Source organism: Monodelphis domestica, chromosome 3 (assembly GCF_027887165.1).
Source record: "Monodelphis domestica isolate mMonDom1 chromosome 3, mMonDom1.pri, whole genome shotgun sequence".
NCBI classification, from domain to species: domain Eukaryota; kingdom Metazoa; phylum Chordata; class Mammalia; order Didelphimorphia; family Didelphidae; genus Monodelphis; species Monodelphis domestica.
This window is the reverse complement of record NC_077229.1, coordinates 70,945,707-70,962,245: the sequence shown is the minus strand read 5'-3', so window position 1 is coordinate 70,962,245 and position 16,539 is coordinate 70,945,707. Positions and strand designations below refer to the sequence as shown.

At 42.3% G+C, this 16,539-nt stretch overlaps 1 protein-coding gene across 1 annotated transcript in view; it reads right to left on the bottom strand.

Annotated features, from left to right (window-relative positions):
• RNF126 (ring finger protein 126) overlaps positions 1-14,453 on the bottom strand; it is a 32,160-nt gene extending 17,707 nt beyond the window's left edge. The window contains exon 1 of the mRNA XM_001365631.4: positions 14,264-14,453. Within this exon, the coding sequence (XP_001365668.1) occupies positions 14,264-14,338 (75 nt within the window). The 5' untranslated portion in view covers positions 14,339-14,453. The remainder of the gene's footprint in view (positions 1-14,263) is intronic.
• Between the last annotated feature and the right edge of the window lie 2,086 nt (positions 14,454-16,539).

Sequence of the window (16,539 nt, the reverse complement as noted above, 5' to 3'; positions counted from 1 at the left end):
TTCTAGTCTCTCCTCACCATAGTACATCCTCCATTAAACTATTGAAGCAAACTTTCTAGAGTGTAGGTCTGACCAGGGTACTCTTCCTCCTAATCATTAAATTGCAGGGACATCCTATGGGCTCCAGGGTCAAATGTAAAATCCTGTGTTTGGCTCTCATAGCCTTTCACAACCTAGTTTCTTCCTACCTTCCTAGTCTTACACCTTATTCCCCAACATTCTTTCTGACCCAGCAACACTGACCTCTTGGCTATTCCCTTAAAAAACAAAACAAAACCCTTACCTTTTGTTTTAGAATTGACAATAAGTATCTTGTTCCAAGGCAGAAGAGCAGAAAGGGCTAGACAGTGGGGGGTTAAGTGACTTTCCCAGGGTCACACAACTAGGAAGTGCCAGGATCTCCTGTCTCCATGCCAGGATCTCTATCCACAGAGCAATCTAGCTGACCTCATCTTTGCTATTACTTAAACAAGATCCTCCACAACCTGACTAGGCAATTGCACTAGCTATGTCCCATGTCTGGAATTTTCTCCTTCCTCATCTCTTCTCCAGCTTGCTTTGAGTCTCAGCTAAAATCCTACATTGTACAAAAAGCCTTTCTGATCCCCCTTAATGCATTCCCTGGTGACTATCTGCAGTTCATTCTGTATGTAGCTTGCTTAGATGTAGCTATTTTTCATGGTCTTTCCCATAAAATTTTGAGAGCAGAAGCTGTTTTGTGCCTATCTGTGTATCTCTGACACTTAGTGTTTGTTGACTTGACAGACTTCTGTTAAGAATCAGGAATTGCACAGGTCCATTCTAGCTGAAAGCCAACTTCCTGAATCCCAAAAGGTCACTGAAAATGTTCCTTTGACATGGCTTCAAGCACCACCTATGACAGACTATGTGATCCTAGATAAGTCACTTGGCCCCTTCGTGTTCTAGGCAACCCTCTAAGACTGCAGAGAGGATGTGCTGAACCTTAGCAATAGTGTGAATGTCTTCATCCATAGTTCTCTATACCCTATATATAGTACCTTATATGAACTCATGGGTCTACTTGATATCCCAACACTACGGCATAGTGAAATGAGCTAAGGGTTTAGGTTCTGAAAGAGCATTTACTCTGCACGCGTGACCTCTGGCAAATTACCTCCTTTCTCTGAGAGTTTCCCATTCTATAAAATAAAGAGACTGGGTTAGATGAGCTCTAAATTCCCATTCAGTTCCAGTTCCTGTTGTTCCATAAAAGTACAAATTCTATCATTCTACATGAACATTCCTTTGGCTTCAGGCAAGATCCTTTCTAGAAAGTCTGGGAAAACAAGATTTGCTAGTCTGTGGCAGGTTCCATGTCTCCACAGGGAAACACTATCAACCCTGTGCCAACGGCAAGGTAGCACAGCACACAAGGTAACCTAGTTTTCACCAGAGTTCTTAAAAAGTGAGGGTCCCTGCCAGCCAAGGGAAAAGTCGCATAACTGGTAGAGTTGAATGTCCTCGTGAGGTTTCAACTAAAGACAAGCTGATGCTTTGGGAAGAGGTCCTGACTTGGCTGAAAAGCTGCTTCAGCTGTACCAAAAGCACTCCAGCAAACACTGTGAACAGGGCCTGGCACTGAAGGAGAAATATATATTTTTAAAAATCAATTACATGTAGTAACAAATTTCCATACAAGTTTTCTTAAGTTACATAATCGAACTTATCTCCCCCCTTCCTACCCCTTCCAGCTCCCAGTGTTGGCAGGTGATTTGATCTGTGTTATACATGTATTAGCATATTTCCATATTATTCATTTTTATAAGTGAATAAAAACCAAAACCTCAAAACATAAAACCCAAATAAGTGAAAAACTATGTGCTTTGATCTGCATTCTGACTCCAATAGTTCTTTCTCTGGAGATGGATATCATTCTTTGTCATAAGTCTGAGGGATAAATAACTAACTTGTGACTAGGTACTAGGCCTTCTTTGCACTCCCAATGTCACTAACTTAGCTTGGGTTAAGCTAAGTTAACCCACTGGGACTCAGATGGCCCATCCAGCTCAGGTGTCTCCTTTCTCCAACCTATTCTTTTTCATATATACTAATAAGGCACAGGTAGTAATGTCCAGGTCACTTCCCAGCTCAATTAATAAACACTTATTAAGCACCTACTATATGCCAGGCACTGTGCTAAGTGTTGGGAATACAAAGAGGCAAAAAGATAATCCTTGCCCTCAAGAAGCTTTGTGTGACTCCTTAATGCCTTTGGAATAAAACACAAAGCACAAAGTCTGAATTTAAAGCTATTCAAAATCTGCCTCTAACTTACTTTTCTAACCTTATTTTACATGACTCCACATTCCAGCCAAAATGGATTACTTGCAATTTTTCCTACTTCACATTACATCTCTTGACATTCCATACTTAGAATTCACTCTTTTCCAGAAGTTTTTCTCAGACCCTCTTTAGCTGAGTGCTTTCCATTCTCCCTCAATCAATATTCCCAGGGCTAATCTGAACCTGTCCTTTGTCTCCATCAGCTCTTACTATAACATATAGGGTATCCCAAGTCTAATTGTGGCCTTAAGCTTATTAAAACTTATTTGGGGTAAGGGGGGGGGAACCCCTCTTGCAGCTAGGTGGCTCAGTGGATTGAGAGTCAGGCCTAAAGACAAGAGGTCCTGGCTTCCTAGCTCTTTACTTAACCATTAACACTCTTTTACCTTATTGATTCTAAGATGGAGGGTAAGGGTTTAAGAAAACAAAACTTATTTGGGAATAGATCATGCTTAAAAAACAAAACAACTTATCTGCCATCTTAGAATCAATATACAGTATTGTTCTCTCAACATGGAATCTAGAAACAACAAAATTGTAGCCTAGATATATCTGATGAACCCAAGTTTTAGGACTAGATTGTAAGTTGAAGACCCCAAAGTTTGTGCTTGTTCCCTGTTTCTGTGAGAATCCACCCTGAAAGGAATCTCAGGCTAGCAGTTTCAGAGTGAATAATGGACCCTATTGTATCAGAGACTCTTTCCCAAGAAGACCCACACCTGGGCAGGGACCACCCTTGTAGTATCCATTTTAAGTAGCCCCTTCCCTTACACCAGGGGTCCCCAAACTACAGCCTACAGGTCACACACCCCTCCTCCTGCCATTTATCCGGTCCCCACCGCAATTCTGGAAGGGGCACCTCTTTCATTGGTGGTCAGTGAGCAAAGCACGGCGTCACTCATGTACAGTACTACTTCCAGGGACAATCCTTTGCCTGGCATCTTGTTCTGAGAGCAACTGAAGGAGAACAAGGCCCCGCGCAAAGGATTATGTGGCTGCACAATGGAAGCCATCAGCACGGTGGGTGGTGATCTGGGGATTCCGCACTGTGTATACTGCTGCCCGGTATAGTGGTGGCAGTGATGGGTCTGTGAAAGGTGTGACAGGCCCATCACAGCCAGCGCTGCAGCTTCCGCTATCCCAGACAGCGGTATACAGATTTGTTCATAGTTTGTTTGTTTTTATAGTCCGGCCCTCCAATGGTCTGAGGGACAGTGAACTGGCTCCCTGTGTAAAAAGTTTGGGGACCCCTGCCTTACACCCTAGCCTCTAGCTATGATTCTTTTCCCAAGCTTGATTGTACTCTGTCAGTATAGTTTGAACACTACCATTTCCTTGTAACCACTGTAATGTCAATCAATCATATTTCCCAATCCCTCAGTTTCCCAAATGGTATATAAGTTCCTCAAATTCTTTTGTTCCTTGAAGTTGTCAATCTGGCGGGGTTGGCTCTCCCTGGGGTCAGTGTCCAGAGCATCCAGGGTTCAATCCTAAGACTCTGCATGGGTGTTAGCGCAAAGCTCTGTGTGGAGACCTAATATTGCACTGAACCCCTTTTCCTTGATTAAAGCATGGTTTTTCTGACTATTTATTAGTTCTGTGTTTTTTCCAAGTCAACAGTTCCAAGGCAGAAAACCAGTAAGGGCTAGGCAGTGTCTGAGGTCACACTTAAACCCAGATCCTTCTGATGCTAGATCTAGCACTCTATCCACTGAATCACCTGCCTGCTACCTCTATGTCTTTTGACAAAAAAAAAAAAAAAAGGATACCAGAGCTCAGGCTATCTACTAGCTGTCCCTCATTCTCCCCGTGACCAGTCTATTTTCTTTTTCAATTATACATTTTCCTAATAACAATTTTTATTTTAGTTCAGTATCTTACATGGCTCTGTGTAGTATAAGGGAGCTGGAAGGAATATTAGTCCATTAACCCAACCTAAGGAAAAGCCTGGGGTCAAATTACAGTACTTCCACTTATTAAATGTGAATTATTTTATCAGTCAGAACCCAGAAAAGTCCCTTTCTGTGCTCTGAAACTCAGTTCTAAATCCCCTTCCTCCTGGAAAGTGCCATATACCCATCTCTATATCATGGTCTAGGCATTAGTTAACTAAGCAGAATTTACTCAAGTCCTCCAAGACAGTAGGAGCAGTAGCTGGAAATTGCAAAGATATCATGTACAATTTGTGATGGAAAATGTTAGTCAGATCTGGGTCTAATCCCAGGCCTGCTTTTAACTTACTTGGTGACCTTGGACAAATAATTACCTCCCTAGGCCTTACTTTCTTCATCCCTAAAATGAAGATGGACTAGATGACCTATAGGTTCCTTCCAACTGTCAATAAATGACTACTGTCTAGTGAGGCTATTAACAATTTCACACAAATGAAAAAGGGATCTAGTAATGAAGAGTAAAACGCAATATAAACGAACTACTACATTTGACTTTATCCTAAAAATCATCTTTCCACATTCATTTTATAGATAGGAAATTTGAGGCCCAGAGACAGGAAGTAGTTGTCAAGACTAAATTACATGTAATCTTTGGCCCTGCCCAGGTAAGCTAGCACCTTATACAGTATTGATATATGCTATCTTATTTGGTTCCCAGGTCAGCCCTGTGAAGTAGGTGCCAGTTTTATTCCCATGTGTCCAAATACACACTGTCTGAACTAGAAGAAACCTAGGAATTATCTTCAACTTCTCCCCATCTCTCAGCCCACCATATTCAATCTGTTGCCAAGTCTTGCCAATTTTACATCTCTTGTTTATACCCTTTTCTCTCCTTGGATGCTGACAGCACCTTGATCCAGGCTTTCATCACCTCTTACTGCAATAGCCTGCTTGCTGGTCTCCCTGCCTTGATCTTCTCTGCACTCCAATCCACACTCCCCTCATCTGTCAAATGGATCTTCCTAGAGTACAGGTCTGACCACCTCACTGTGTCATGAATAGGGATTCAATAAACTTCAGTGGTTCTCTGTCACCACCAGGATCAATATAAAACCCTCTGTTTAGCATTCAAAGCCCTTCATAACCTTGTCTACTCCCACCTTTCCAATCTTCTTACACCTCATCCCCATTATTCTGTTCTTGAACTAGATACTCCATCTCCTGCTCTAGGCATTTTCAGCTCTCCTCCATGCCTGGAATTCTCTTCCTTCTCATGTCTCCTGGCCTTCCTGACTTATAAGAAGACTGTAAGACTGGGCCGACTTCTTAATGATAGGACCTTCCCTTTGTTGACCACATCCAATTTATCTTGTATATAGTTTGTTTGTACATAGTCATTTGCATATAATTTCCCTCCATTAGACTTTTGAGCTCCTTGAGAGGAGTTGATTTGCCTTTCTTTGTATTCTCAGTGCTTAGCACACAGTAGGTGCTTAATAAATCCTCATTGACTAACTTGGCTAGCAGTTTTGGGGCAGCTTGGTGATGCAGTAGATAGAACACTTGTCTGAGTCAGGGAGACTCATCTTCCTAAATTCAAATCTGGCCTCATACAAGTAATAGCTGTGTGACCTGGGAAAGTCACTTTACCCTTTTGGCCTCAGTTTCTTCATTTGTAAAGTGATTTGGAGAAGGAAATGGCAAACCACTCTAGTATTTCTGCTAAGAAAATCCCAAATGGGGTCACAAAGAGTCAGACATGACTGAAAAACGACTGAACAAAGACTAACTTGCCTAAAGTCACAAAAGTAGGAAAAACTGGCAAAAACAAGATCTATGAATCCCAAGCTCATTTTATTACATCACAAGGCCCAATTCTCCATTTGGTAAGGAACAGAAGAGTGCATACCATCCTAAGACCCATAAACTTTGCATCCTGCTCCCCAACTCCACTCTCTCTCTGGCCCATTGACATGGTGGGAACTATATATGGCCAAACCCCACAGAAAATCCTGTATACCTCTATTATGGCCTTTGGGAAGAGAGGGGAAAACTATCAACTCTCTTTAGGGAAGTTTGCCCAGTCTCAGTAGTAGGTAACAGTACTCAAGTGACTTCTCATCAAGTTCACAGCAAACCATTGCATAGGTCACATACTATTCATGAGGGAAAAGACTCCTGTGGATGATACTCAGAAATTTACAGCTTGTCCAGTTCAAAGCCCTCTTTGATGAGGACACTAAAACTCAGAGAAGTGATTTGCTCCACTACCGGCAGTAGTGACTAGAAGGGTCATAATTCAAACCTAGGTCCTCTGAATACAAACCTAGTGCTTCTAGTACTCTTTGTATACCATGTTGCTTCTCTTAGCAAGTGACATTACAGCCTCCACTTAAAGATCTCTGGTTTGGGGACTTCATAATCTCCTGAGACGGCTCACCCAGATTTTGAACATTTCTCACCATTATGAGCTTTTCCTTCCATAGAACCAAAATTGATCTCTCTGAAACTTCTAGAGGATTTAATATGTTCAAAATACTTTCCAATAGACTTTCATTTGACTCTCACAACCATCCCGAGTCCATTGTTTGAGAGAAGAAAAAATGGAGACCCAAAGAAGCAGAATAATTTGCCATACATAGGTCGTATATTCTTAATATTCATCCTAACTTTAGAGTTGGAAAGGATCTTATGGATCATACAATCCATGCCCCTCATTCTACAGATAAGAAGATGAGCCCAAAGGGGTCAGAAACTTGACCTAGGGCAGGCAGGTAATAATAAATAGTAAGTAGCAGTCCTGGATACCCAATCTCAAGCACTCTGACTCTAAGGCCAGGGCTTTTTCTACAATGTGCCACCATGCAGACACTGCAATTTCCACCCATCCTTGGACCCTTGAAGGAGAACTTCATTAATTCGGCCTTGGGTGACTCATGACAAACCCAGACTACCTACAATGGAGTAAAATGACCCACATAGAGAATAAAGTTGATGGAAGATGCCATGCTCTAATCAAGGATCTAGCCAGAATGACATGTACTCCCAGCCGGGGTGGGGGGGCTGGGGGGGAAGATAGGTATTCCAGTTCCCTCCTTTCCCACAGAAAAGATAATGTCCAGGACTCTTCCTACAACACCAGGTTGAATTTCTCTGACAATAAAGGGAAATGATGAATAAGAACACTCAAAGTTTTCAAGTGCTATATAAAAACAAGAGATTATTTGTCCAGAAAACTGAAGGACAAGTAACTTCTGATTGATGAGGAATCTTCAAAATACATAAGCCATAAAAATGTCAGGTGACTCAAAACCCTTTCTCTACTGGCCATGACTGCAAGTACTACTTAAGAATACTCACCCTCAAAGGGGCTCTCTCCTTTGGGTATTCCTTAATTCATGGAATGAATATATTCTATACTTTCCATCTGAGAAAGTTAGTTCCTCACAGGACTTCCATTTAATATACCTCTTCCCTTTAGAGTCTTTAACAGCTTCAGGGATGAGGAAAGACATTGAAGAAGAGAGGGGGAAAAAGGCTGCTCTAAGCCAGATTCTATGAAAAAGAAGTATAAATTCCCCAGGTCTTGAAATTTTGGGCTATACTTATCAGTCAGTTCACAAATATTTATTAAATATCTATTATGTGCAGAGCACAGAGAATACAAAATGTGGTGATGGGGGAATAGTCCTTCCTCTCAAGGAGCTCAGTCTACATGCAAAAAATGATGTACAAACAAGCTACATACAGAATAAACTGGAAGCAATCACAGAGGGATTAGTATTACAGAAAAAAATTGGGATTTTAGTTTGGACTTAAATGGAAGGGACAGAGATGAAGAGGGAGAGAATTCCAGGTCTAGAGGGGAGACAGGGATTTATGCAGTAATGGAATTGGTATTTTACTTATAGGAAGAATACTTTAACAGTTAACAAACTAATAATGGACCAAACCAGTTTTAGAATTTGATTTGAAAATTGTCATTAACTTTCCTTCCATTAATATAGGTTTAGTGGAAAAAGGCCTGGGATTGAACCTAGTTCAAACTCTTGCCACTTCATAGCTGTGTAGCTTTGACTAAGTCACTTAACCTCTCATTTGCTCTTCTATAAAATATGGACAATATGAGTAGACCCCAAATGAAAGGGTTGCTGTGTGAAACCAAAGTATTCCATATTGAGGATTATTATATATATATATATATATATATATATATATATATATATATATATATATATATATATATATATATATATATACATACACACCATCTACTTTCTTGTCAAGGTCTCCCCTTCCTCATGCCTTACTTTCCCCCTAAGAAAGGTGAACTGCTGCCTGTCTTGCCTCCAAAACTAGACTATAAGCCCTTGGCAGGAACACTCTCTTCATACTGTATTAGGCTTCTAAATGGTCTTCTGAATAATAAAAACTACTATTCATATGATGATTCTAAGTGTGGAAATGTTTTATATCTTACTTGGATCCTCATGCTAATCCTATGAGGTAGGTGCTATTATCCCCATTTTACAGATGAGGAAACTGAGGTTCAGAAAGGTCAGTGATGGCGAACCTTTATAGGGACCCTGTGCCATCTCCTACCCCTAACCCCACTGTGTGCCATGCCCCATTCCTGGCTGTGTGCAGTGCCCCACCTGGCTGGCATTGCTCAGTCATCAGGATCGTGTTGCCCCACACCACCCCTCTTCCATGTTCAGAGGCTGGGTCAGGCTTCCGATTGGCCAAGCAGGGCCGAGCTCCACCTTGAAAGGGGCTCAAGTGCCCCACCTCCCAACACAGAGGCCTGCGCATGCTGCAGAGGTCTCTGTCTGCCATCTTTGTCACGTATGCCACAAGTTTGCCATCATGGAGATAGGTTAAATGATTTGCCCAGAATCACACAGGTAACGTGTTTGAGAAGGAATTCAAACCTAGATAATCCTGGTTCCACGTTCAATATATACCTATTATCCATCTTCCAAACCGAGAGACCTAAAAGCACATTTCTAATCAGGCACCTTGTCAGATCAAGGAAAGTCTCAGTGGCTCCCCAGTCCCTCTATGAAGAAACACCAATTCATTCCATCTGGCTTTTCCTTTACTTGGCAGCTCTGATGCCTCCCCCAGACACCCTCGACATTCCAGCCACACTGGCACAAGCTAAAGGTTCTCATTCGCCCAAGGCTTGGGATCTCTAGTTCCTCTCAAAGGTCAGCTCAATTGCCTTCTTTAATGAGAGGCCTGACTCCCCACAGTACTGTGGTACCAATTCTAGTCCCTGAAATGAGTTTGGGCTAAAGTGATCTCCATTCTGTCCCCAACAAGAATGGGACCCCTACTGAGTTTTCTCTTCTCCCCACAAGTCAATCTCTAAGGCTGAAGCTAGACTGCATTCCTCCTTATGCACCTTTAATGACTCCTTGCTACCCTTTCCTAAGACTTTCCATGGTCTGTTCTCAATCTACTTTTTCTTTATCTTCTATTACTACTTACCATGATTCAACCAAATTAGCACCCTCTAATTCTCTGAATATGCCCTGAACTTCATATCTATACTAAGTTTATATTACCTTTGCCTAGCCTCTATCCTATTTAAATCTTACCTTCAAAAAATATCACCTCTGTGAAGCTTTTTCTAAGTTCCCAAATTAAAAGTGAATCTTATGTTAAAGTCAGGAACTTGTCTAACATGGCAAACAATCAGTAAATATATTAGTTCAACAGGACTATATATGACATGCTGGTGGTGGTAATGGATAAATATAAAATTAAAAATAAAATTAAAAATCCAATTATTTTTATTATGACATAAAAACATGTCATTTGTTTCAACTCTCATGGTGATAACTTTGCAACCTATTCAATTTGTATTGGCACCAACACAAGAATCATTTTGGCAAAATAAAAAACAAATTACAGATTAAAAGAATTAAAAATATTCCTAAATATTTTTAGGATTTAAATTTTTACATTAATCTAATTTTTTTAACCCTTACCTTCTAAGCATCTTGGACTCAGTACTATATATTGGTTCCAAGGTAGAGGAGTGGTAAGGCAATGAGGATTAAGAGATTTGCCCACGGTCACACAGTTAGAAAGTGTTTGAGGCCATATTTTAACTCAGGACCTCCCATTTCTAGGTCTGGCTCTCAATCCACTGAGCCATCTTCTACCTGCCCAGAACGGATCTAATTTCTTAGGCTAAAAACTTTTTTTTCTTAAAAATCAGACTATCACACAGTCATCATTAAAGCATTTCACAGATCAATTATTCCTTTAACTATATTCCAAAAAGAAACATGGGCTGAAATAGCACTATTTAAGAGGTGGGTTTGTTCCCCCATGAGGTTGTTGGGAATCAGGTCATTTCTTAGAAGTGACTATTAGCAGCCCAAGCATCCTCTGAACAAAACACAAGTCATTATCATCCCTCCTCCTAAGCCCCAAGCCATCTTTCTTCCTAAATTCCCAATTTGTGTCAAAGGTGTCAATTTCTTTCCATTATCCAGCCTCTCCCTCATCCCTATTTCCTATACCTCACAAGGCCATCATCTTAGGTCAAGTCCTCATTACCTCTTAAATAAACTATTACAATAGCTTCCAGTCTCTCCTTTCTTCAATCCATCTTTCACAGAGCTGTCATCCAAAGTAAAGGTTGATCATGTCACTCCTTTGCAAAAGACTCAGTGGCCTCCTACTACTTCAAGGGTAAAACACAAACTATTCTGCATGATATTTTAGTCCTTCAAAATCTGGCTCTAATGAATAATGAAATGCTACCCACCTCCCAAAGAGAAGTAAAGGACTCAAGATACAAATCAGATATAATTCTTGGCCATGGCCAATTCAGGAATTTGTTTTGCTTGATGATGTATATTTGTTACAAGAAGTTTGACTTTTTTTCCCTTTTTCAATTGGGGGAGGTGATGGGAAAGAAACAATCAGTAAGTATTTGTTAAGTACTCACCATGTGCCAGGCACTGTGTTAAAGTCTGGGCAATCAAGAAAAAAAAATTTAACATTCCCAAGGAACAAAATACTAAATAAAAAACAAAGCTTGGAATGGAGGCACAAGCTAACAACGAATATGTTCCTTCTATAGATCTGATGGCTATAACTTCTGAATGGTGTTATAGTTAACTATTAATTAGTTATTATATATAACTATTAATTACTTATTAGAGGGTTGTTATTTTGCTTTTTTCTTTTTGATGCCTGGGAGTTCTACTGGCATCTTTGCAGCAATTCTTCAGTCTAAGGGGCAAAACAATATAGAAATGGCTTCAAACAAACAGGATGTATAAAGAAATGGGAATAATTTGAAAGGGAAGACACTAAGTAGGACTGGAAAGGCTTTCTTGTAGAAGATGAGACTTTAGTCAGGGAAGTCACAAGGGAGAAGTGAATATTTGTTGTGTTTGAGAATAAACAGGCAAAGATGATCATTTGATCAGAGTATGGGGAGAGAAGTAAGGTATTAAAAGACTAAAAAGGTAAGAAGGGGGCAAGCTTTGAAGGTTTTTGTTCATTCATTGGGGAAAAAAAAGTTAAATAAAATAAAAAAAAATTGGTTCCCAATCTGGCCTCAGACATTGCTAGCTGACATTCAACCCCAATCACCTAGCCCTGACTGCTCTTCTGTCTTGGAACAGATACTTAGCATTGATTCTCAGATGCAGGTAAGGATTTAATTTTTTTTTTTAATTTGGCTCCCATTCATCTTTCTGGACTAATCTCATATAATTCCTCTTACTACACTGGGTCTGACCCAAGCTTGCCTCATGGCAGTTCTCCTTATAGGCCCCTTCATCTCCTCCCTCAATGCTTTTACATAAGCCAGTGCCCAGAATACTCTTCTGTCTTCAGCTCTGCCTCTTGGACATCCATAGCTCCCCTTCAAAGTGCCACCTTGTTAGCCTTCCCTGATTCTGTCTGTGCTGACTTCTTTTACCCCCAAAATGACTTTTTATTTACTTTATATGTCATTCATATTCACTTATTCACATACATTAATAATAGCTAGCATTTACATATGGATTTTGCATTTGCCAAGTGCTTTGATGTTATTTCATTTTCACAACAATCCTATTATATACCTATTATTATTAATATTCCTATCTTAGAGATGAGAATACTGAGTCAGAGAGAAGTTAAATTGCTTGCTCAGGATCACACAGCTGGCAAGTGACCAAAGCAGGATTCAACTCTCAGTACAGGACTGTGGTCACTATAACAGTATTTTTTACTATCAGTAGAACATAAACTCCTTGAGGACAGAGGCTGTTTTGGTCTTTGCATTCTGAGTGTCTAGCACATTTCTTTGTCCATAACACATAAATAATACAAAAATGAACAAATTTGCAACGTTACCTCAGAGATGCTGAAAGGAAAGAGTATAGGAAACTAAGTACTCCCCACCTTTAAGAGCTTAGGCCCAAAGAGGCAATACATTGGTGAATAAGACTACAAATTTCATTTCTTATCTATCAAGTATTTTCTGGGCTTTTCATTGGTCCTCTTCCTAAAGAAATCAATCTTAGGAGTATGGATCAGTGATGACACAAAAGTTGGTTCCCAAACAGAAGGGCTTCTTTGATTCTATGCTCCCCAGAAACACAACCCTGAGGATATCTCCTGAGTCTAAAAAAGGCTATTCAGTCAATCCTATAGCTAGGAATGGGAATTCACAGGGATTTCTGATGGGTCTCTGAAGAAATACTAGGAAACAGTAACACATTTGTTTCAAAGAAGCTTAACAATTATTCATACCCTTAACTTTTCTCTACTTCAGATTTTTAAAAGCCAGGGCACTTATGAAGGGAAGCACCTTGTGAAAAAAAGGTATGGCCTTTGAGGGAGCCTGGGGGAAGAAGATAAATCTTGAAGGCTTTTCTGGAGACCTGGAAGGTGAGAAAGGAGAGTTCTAGGTGGGATAAAAATAATCTAGGGATAGGGAGACTTCACACTTGCTTCCCATAGCATTGCTGGGGACTGATTCATCTCTTGTCCTTTGGTCCACAGGATATCAAAGACCAACTCACCCAAGCACTGGAAAGGGAGAGATAGTTCTTGAGGTAAAGTGTGAAGTACACATACTTTGGGGAAAGGACAGAAGTCACCCATTTCTAGGCTCTTTCCTCTAGATACCTAATGCCACCCCTCACATCTCCTCAGTATCTGAGGCAGGGGTTTCCAGTATACATTCTAGTTCAGTACTTCCCCAGGTGCCCATTCCCTACTTACATCCTGTTCCTAACCATTCCCACTCCCAGTTCGCTCTCAATCTCTCCCACAAGCCTTGGAGGGGGCCTGAGAGAAGAATGTAAGAGGAGAAAAGAGAAAGTCTTCGGGTAAGATGTGGCTTCTAAGGGAGCAAATGAGAAGACAGTGGAGGACAGCCCAGAAGAAAGGGGGGGGGGGAACAGGCTGATGAGGGGGGAACGGAAGGAGAGAAGGCAGGCCCGAACGGGGTAAGAGGGCAGGCTTGGGGGTGGGAGAGAGGGCAGGCTTAGGAGGCAGAAAGGGGCCTAGGAGAGAAGGAAGGGGCAAGTCTGAGGTGCGGGAAAGAGGGCAAGCTTGGGTTAGGGAGAGAAGGCAGGCAAAGAGGAGAGAGGAAGGGTTAGGAGTAAGAAGGGGCAGGCCTGGGAGGAGAGGGACAAGTTTAGGGGAGGGGGCAGGCCTGGAAGAGAAAAATTGGAGCAGTCAGGCTTGAGAAGGACAGGCCTGGAGAAGGTGGGAGGAAAGACCGGAGGGGTGAAGGCTTGGGGGGCACGTGGGAGGGGGATGTAGGACCTGGCCAGGGCAGAGGAGAGCGATAGGTAGGGCAGGCTCGGGAGTGGGGAAGGGCAGGCGGGGGTGGACGGGGAGGAGATGGCAAACCTGGAGGTGGCGTGGAAGGGGGCAGGCTTGAGGTGGAGAGAGAGAAGGCCGGGAGGAGAGGGTGAATGGGGAAGAGGAGAGGCCTGCGGGAAGACAGAGGACTCAGGCCTACTGGGCCCCAGCCCGAGCATTGAGGGGCAGCGGCCCAGTCCCCGGTGCTGGTCCTAGTCCCCGGCCCCTGAGCTCACCGGCAGCCGCGGGGAGATCTCGGCCGAACAGCAGTGGCAGAAGTACCGTCCGGGTTGCGGCGAAGCCTCCGCCATTTCCCTTCCCCCCCCACCCCTCCCCCCCAGGAACCCCAGCGCGCACGCGCAGCGCCCTCGCGCCCGCCCGGCCTCACGTATGCACGCACGCTCACGCCTTACTCGCGATTCCCCGCACGCACGCACTCTCGCCTTACTTGCCTCCTTTACGCACATACGCACGCGCGCGCCCACGCACGCGTAGAAGGAGCTCGAATAGGCGGTGCCGCCGAAGCGTTGAGCAAGTATCAAGGAACGAGGCTGCTGACGCGCTTACGGCAGCCGGAAAGGGCCGAGAAGCACGAGAGGGAAATTCCATGCGCCTGCGCATCTGAATCTCTTATACGAGCAGGGCGACGAACTTGTGCGCCCCCTGGCGGAGGTTCTCGGAACAAGCTCAAAAGAAAGCACGTGGCTGGACAAGGGGGCAGGGCCGGAGGGTCGGATCCAGGAAGTTTTTCGTCTCCTACAGCCCCACGGGAAAATTGTTACTCCCGGGCCCTATAGAAGGGTCTAGGGGCAGGTCGTTGGCTCAGTAGAGAGCCAGGCCTAGAAATGGGAAGTCCTAGGTTCTAAATGTTATCTCAGACACTTCGTAGCTCTGTAACTCAGGGCCAGACACTCAGCCCCAATTATCTATAGCCCTTACTGATCTTCTGCCTTAGAATCGATACTAAGACTGAAGGTAAGGATTTTTTTTAAAAAGAAAAAGAAAAAAAGACCTTAGGGCTTAGGTCTTAGTCGACTGGTTTCTTGCCTCCCAGCATTGGGCTGTCTCAGTAACTCCTAAGCTTGGACTATGCCCTCCAGTATCACTTTCTAGAGAGTGACCCAAATGACCTACAAATCATTCATTTTTTCATTCCTTAATTCTTTCATTCTTTTGTTCAGTCATTCTTTCACTCAGGGCAGAGGGCTGCAGGCACCCTCCAGTCCAACACCACCCTCAAGGCCTCACATTATCAAGATGAGAAAATTAAAACTCCCCAAAAGTAAAGGATTTGACCAAAGCTATAAAACCATAGACCTTAGGAATCACTTCATCTGAACCCTCGTTTTACAGATAGGGAAACCAAGAAATGGACATCCATCCAAGGTGACTAATTGGTAGCATGGTCAGAACTTGAATCCAAGTCTTTTGGGCCAGACAAGTACTTTCTGCCTCCCCCATTTATGCTGGAGATAAAATGCATCTGCATCACCTTAGGGAATAGTCTTCAGTTCTAGCCTACAGTTAAGCTATTCTCTCAAAACCTGTATTTTTGGTTACTGTTATGTGGATTGTGATGGAGAATGAAGAATTGTGCCTTAAAAGAACCTTTTCCACTTGACAGAGGGTAGTAAAAAAGGTGTGTCCCCCCTGTCAGTTATTGGCCAACCTGTCATTCATTAGGAGACCAAGCAAGGATTTATTAAACACCTCCCCATTGTGCTGGGACAAAGGCAGTCCTTGTCTCTCCTGAGCCTACCTTCTAGACAGGTTGGTATATTCAGAAAAGATGAAACACCTGAGCTGAACCTGGACAGAAGTGTAAGAAAATGGGGCAGCAAGGTGGCTGAGTAGGTTGAGAGTCAGGCCTAGAGACAGAAGTCCTGGTTTCAAATGTAGCCTCAGACACTTTCTAGCTATGTGACCTGGGCAAGTCACTTAACACCCATTGCCTAGTCTTTACCACTCTTCCATCTTGGAACCAATAAACAAAATTGACAGAAAGCAAGGGTTTAAGAAAAAATTGCGTAAGGAAATTGTAAATAAATTAGGTGAACATAGAATAGTATACCTGTCAGATCTATGAGAAAGGAAGAAATTTAAGACCAAGCAAGAGACAGAGAACATTACAAAATACAAAATGAATAATTTTGATTATATTATGTTAAAAAGGTTTTGTACAAACAAAACCAATGCAACCAAAATTAGAAGGGAAGCAACAAATTGGGAAGAAAATTTTATACCAAAAACCTTTCACAAAGGTCCAATTTCTCAAGTTTATAAGGAACTAAGTCAATTGTACAAGAAATCAAGCCATTCCTCAATTGGTCAAGGAACATGAATACACAGTTTTCAGATGAAGAAATCAAAACTATCAATAATCACATGAAAAAGTGTTCTAAATCCCTCCTAAGTAGAGAAATGCAAATCAGAACAACAACTCTGAGGTACTACTTCACACCTAGCAGATTGGCCAATATGACAGTAAAGAAAAATAATACATGTTGGAGGG